General features: G+C 35.4%; 1 protein-coding gene across 2 annotated transcripts in view; it reads left to right on the top strand.

Annotated features, from left to right (window-relative positions):
- The window catches only part of SIK3 (SIK family kinase 3), a 281,901-nt gene that overhangs the window by 141,611 nt on the left and 135,053 nt on the right, over positions 1-5,237 (top strand). For both annotated transcript variants that reach the window (XM_019647420.1, XM_019647421.1), the window contains exon 2: positions 975-1,091. In XM_019647420.1, coding sequence (XP_019502965.1) covers positions 975-1,091 — 117 coding nt within the window. The remainder of the gene's footprint in view (positions 1-974; positions 1,092-5,237) is intronic.

The following is a 5,237-nucleotide window of genomic DNA, read 5'->3' on the forward strand; positions in this document are numbered from 1 at the left end:
GTTGATTACATACTGATTGAGTAATTGAAACTGCATATAGAGATATTTTGGGGCACCACAGTATTTTGAGTATTTCACTAAAAATAAAGAGAAAGTTTAGATTTAGTAGATTTAAAAAACGTCTGTTTTTCATTCTGTTTTAAAATGTATGTGCTGCTGGGTATTTTAAGAAAACCAAGCAAAATAAAAAGATGTTTTATGCTGTAGCTGTTTATATACAGTACAGAAAGATCTTCAGGTTTTTATAGCTCTGCCATTAAGAATTTGACTCTAAAGCCAAGCTACCTGAAATTCAATCCTGGATCTGCTACATACAAGCGTAAATTACTCTATCTTGGGTAAATTTTTTAATATCTGTGTGTCTTAGTCTCTATATTTGTAGAACAAGGTTAATAATAATATGGGGGTATTGTGAGATCTAAATGAGTTAATATTTGCAAAGTACTAAGAATTATGCCTGACACACAGTAAATGTTCAGTATATGGTAACTGCTGCTGCCACCATCACCACCACCATTGAGTTACATTATACAAACCCCTGGTGAGATGTGGGACGCACCTTTGGAATTTCTGGTTGAACCTTACTAAGTTATCATATACTTACAATATAAGCTATTTGTCTTAATCCGAGGTTCTACATACCCTTTTCTGCACCAAAACTTGATCTGCCCAGACTGTAACCACATCTATGGAATAATGAAGTATTTTGTCATGGGGTTTTACTGGAGGAGCAAATTTAAGAAATGGCAGAAGACCCACTAGCTTTTGGAGTCTGTTCCTTTGAGACCAACTTGCTAAAAATCCACTTCCTGTCTTTTTAAAAAGAGTATATTCGTTTTCTTTATTGACATTCTGTAAATAAAATCCTGGCAGCTTGTATTTTGTGGAATGTACTGTCTTAAAGTGGATTTAATTTTCCTTAGTAAACTGCTTTTAATAATGCATCAGAGTAATTTTTCTTCCTCTGTTATCAGGTTGCTATCAAGATCATAGACAAGACCCAGCTAGACGAAGAAAACTTGAAGAAGATTTTCCGGGAAGTTCAAATTATGAAGATGCTTTGCCACCCCCATATCATCAGGCTTTACCAGGTAGGTCACTAGTGGCGTAGTGTATGGCAACAAAAAAACCAGCCTTTGAAGAAAAGGTGGGTGGGTGAACATCTGCAACTTTTTTAATTTCTGTGTTCATATGTTCATCCTACTATTTTCCCCACCCCTTTGTCCCCCCACTCAGTACTCATGTTTCCTCTGGCTATTTATTACTAAGGTTTACCTTATCCACATAGACGTTTTTAATTTGTTTTTTTAAACTTAGATGCCATTCTTAGCGAGAATTACACAAAAAGATTATTTGGAAGATGATGAGAACTTACTTATTTANTTGCAAAAATGAAGTAAGAGTTAAAAGAACTCTGTTTGGAAGTAGGAATTAAAAGGGGGGAAGTGGCCATTTCCCCCCTTGTAGAATGAATAATAAAGAACTGTGCCTTTAAATTTGGCACAATCTGAATTTATTTATTTATTTTCCCCCATGCCAATTCAAAAAGGAGAGTTTGTTGAATGAAAATATCTTGGGTAGGGAAATTCTTAAGGATTCCCACAATCTGTATCTGTTTAGCAACATATTTGATACAATGCCATTTTTAATTAATATTAGTGTCAATTCACAAAATCATGCTCTTTGCAAGATATAAGAATTTTATGTACTGGTAGAACAGGCAAACTTAAGGAATATATGCGTATGGTCTTTTGGTAATGTGTTGGAGGTTTCCTTCTTGTTATGCTTTTCATATGTAAGTGCAAGTATGTGATTAATAGATTTTCAACACCAATCCAAAAATACTGTTTGAGAGTTTATCTTCTATGTACCTACCAATTTACATTTTGCTATGGATACATTTAATTTTCAAGCAAGTGGTGTGTACTTTAAGCTAAAAATGTTTATGATGTATCCTCCAATAATCTGTAGCAGTAAAAATTCATGAACCTTGATCTCTTCAGGTATTCTCAAAATAATCATACCTGCTTGCCAACGACCTGACTTGGTAGTTTCTCTGTTTCATTGGTGTTTTTCTGCTTTTTAGATCATCTCCACTTTCCAATTTGCAGCCAAGGTAGGAGCTGAGCTTTAGGAAATTGCCTTCTCTGTTAAGTGGCTCTATCAGGCACATGTGCCAAGTGGCCCTAAGTGTCCTCCTTTCTGGTGTTAGCTACTTAGTATGGCTGGAAGGGAGCCTGGTCTGCCATGAAGAAGCAGACCGCTCTCTCTGGCACAGTCCTCAGGATCAGATCTTGCTGTGGGTTCCAGCTTGTGGGCCAGTTTGACTTTCCTAAATGGAATGCATTTTTTCCCAGCTGCATTCCTTCCACGTTCTTCCACATCAGCTGGAAGCACTTGGTTGGTTCTGAATGCTGCCCACAAAGTGTTAGCTGTTTTGCTTCTTGGCCCCCCAACCCGACCCCTGAGTTAAGGAATTGATGTATTTCAGATCCTGGATTATGTTGCTTAGTGACACAGATCTAATCCTTGTCAAGGAATGCCTGAAGTTCAAGGCTTGATTCTAGAAAAGTCAAATAAATAATAGGCAGTACCTGTAATTCATGTATGTCGTGTGTTTACCACATGCTAGGCACTATACTGAGCAGGTTGCATGTGTTAGTTTAGTTACTCCTCAGCAACCTTCAGCATAGGGTCTATTGTTGCCCACATTTTATAGATTAGGAGCCTTAGAAAAATTAAATAACTTTCTCAAGTTTATACATTAAGGGACAATTCCAAGATTTTGAACCTAGGCAATTGGACACCAGAGTCCTTCCTTTCAACACTATATTCAGCTGCTAGGCAGAGCTTTATCTTTCTATGTTTTTTTTTTAATTGGGGAACTGTGTTTTTCCAGGACCAGTCAGCTCCAAGTCAAGTAGTTGTTTCAGTCTAGTTGTGGAGGGTGCAGCTCAGTGGCAACCTTGGTGTTATGAGCACTGCACTCTAACCACCTNATAACAGTACCCAGAGGTGCTACAACATATTATCTAAAATGTCTAGTTTCCAACAACAAGGAAAAAAACTACAAGGCATACAAAGAAACAGGAAAGTGTGACCCGTACATTGGAAAAAAAGCCGGCCACAGAAACTGCCTGTCAGAGAGACCAGATGTCAGATTTATCATAAAAAGACTTTAAAGTAGCCATATGACATGTTAACAGAAACAAAGGAACTCACAATTCAAGTAGTAAATGAAGATATGATAATATATCAAATAGAGAATATCAATGAAGAGATAGAAATTATTAAAAAGAAGAACCAAGTAGAAATTATGGAATTGAAAAGTAAAATAATTGATATAAAATAATTCATTAAAGAGGCTTACTGTAGATTTGAACTGGCATAAGAAATGAATTTGTAGATAGATCAATAGACATTATGCAAGGTGAATATTAGAGAGAAAAACAAATTAAGCACAATTAACAGAGCCTCAGAGAAATGTGGGACACTATCAAGTGCGACAACATATGTATAATGGGAGTACCAGAAGAAGAGAGAGAAAAAAGAGCAGGAAAAGATATGCAAGGACATGATTGTAAACTTCACATATTTATTGGAAAACAATAACCTTTATGTCCAAGAAGCTTAACAAAATCTAAGTAGGATTAAACACTAAGAGATCCACAAACATATATATCATAGTACAAATAGTGAAAGTCATAAACAAGGAGAAACTATTGAAAGCATAGAGAGAAAAATGATGCATCACTTAAAGGGAACCCTGTGAGATTAACAGCGGATTTTCCAGCAGAAACAATGGAGGCCAGAAGGCAATAGGATAACATTTTCAAAGTGCTCCCCCCCCCAAAAAAAAAAAAATCAACAAAAGCAAACCATTAACTGAAATCCTACATCCAGAAAAGCTATCTTTCAAAAATGAAGGTGAAATATTTTCTCAGATAATCAAAACCTGAATTTGCTATCCTGACAGACCCACCTTACAAGAAATACTAAAGTAAGTTCTTTAGGGTGAAAACAGGTGACACCAGATGGTAATTTAAGTCCACACAAAAAGCAGGGAGTACCAATAAAGGTAATTATGTAATTATAAAAGGCAGAAGAGATCCATACTTTTCTCCTTTCTTCTCTTAACCTATTTAAAAATCAGTTATATGAAATGATATATAAATTATATGTAATGAATTGTTAGGCCTGTAATGTAATGTATGTGTAATATACTTACCACTAACAGCAGAAAGGAGGAATATGTGAGAAAAATATGCATTGGGTCAAGGAAATCACTACAGATGGTACAGAAATAATTATAACAATACATTGTTGGATTTGTAACATTAGTTGATGTAATATTTATTAAAAAATACTACAGAAGGGGTAAAACAAATAGAGCTATGCAAAAAAAGGCATGAAATATATAGAAAACAAAAAGTAAAATAGTAGACATAAATCCAACTATATTANATATTTGGTAAGTACATTTATTGCATTCTTTAAACAGCTATTGAGCACACTATGGCAAACCTAAAATAGCTGTTCAATGCCTTTGTCACTTGTGCAGCTGTCACTTGATGCTATCCTTCAGGGCTGTTATTTTCTATCAATAAAGTAATTTTAATATTTTTTACTCACCTATTTAAATCTCTTCTCCATCTTCATTTCTTTAGCAGAGGTGTTTTATTTATTTCAATCAGGTGTTGACAGTTGAGATTAAAGATCTCCAAGAACAAACATCCCTTCTGAACATGGGACTGAGGGTCTTTTTGATTGCCAGACTAACTGGGGTTACCAAGGGTGACGGAACTCCCACAAGTGTGTGGGCCTCTGTTGTGTGAGAAAGAGCCACTTGGAGCAACCAGTCTCACCCTAATGCATTCTTTAAACTTTGTTTAAATATAACATGTAACTATATTCCTTACCATGTGTTCACAGTTCCCTTGATTCTTGTAACTTTGGAGGTTCTGTCTTCAGTAGCTATTTTTTTCTTGAACACAGCATCAGAATTAAGCAGGATAATTTATTACCAGGAAATCTGACTTTTTTAGGTGGTAAAAACTGGCCCCCATTGTTTTCTTTTTTTGGGGGGGGTGGGGAGGGTAACAGTAATAAATGGAGCCAAGTAGAGGTAAAGGCTGAACTTACAAATCTAGATTGACATGTCTTTTTATTTTTTAAAAATAATTTATTTTTCAATTTGTCTTTTTATTTTTCCTTTTGGCAAGTAACTACAGAGAAAA

This window comes from Hipposideros armiger, unplaced genomic scaffold, assembly GCF_001890085.2.
Source record: "Hipposideros armiger isolate ML-2016 unplaced genomic scaffold, ASM189008v1 scaffold_111, whole genome shotgun sequence".
NCBI classification, from domain to species: domain Eukaryota; kingdom Metazoa; phylum Chordata; class Mammalia; order Chiroptera; family Hipposideridae; genus Hipposideros; species Hipposideros armiger.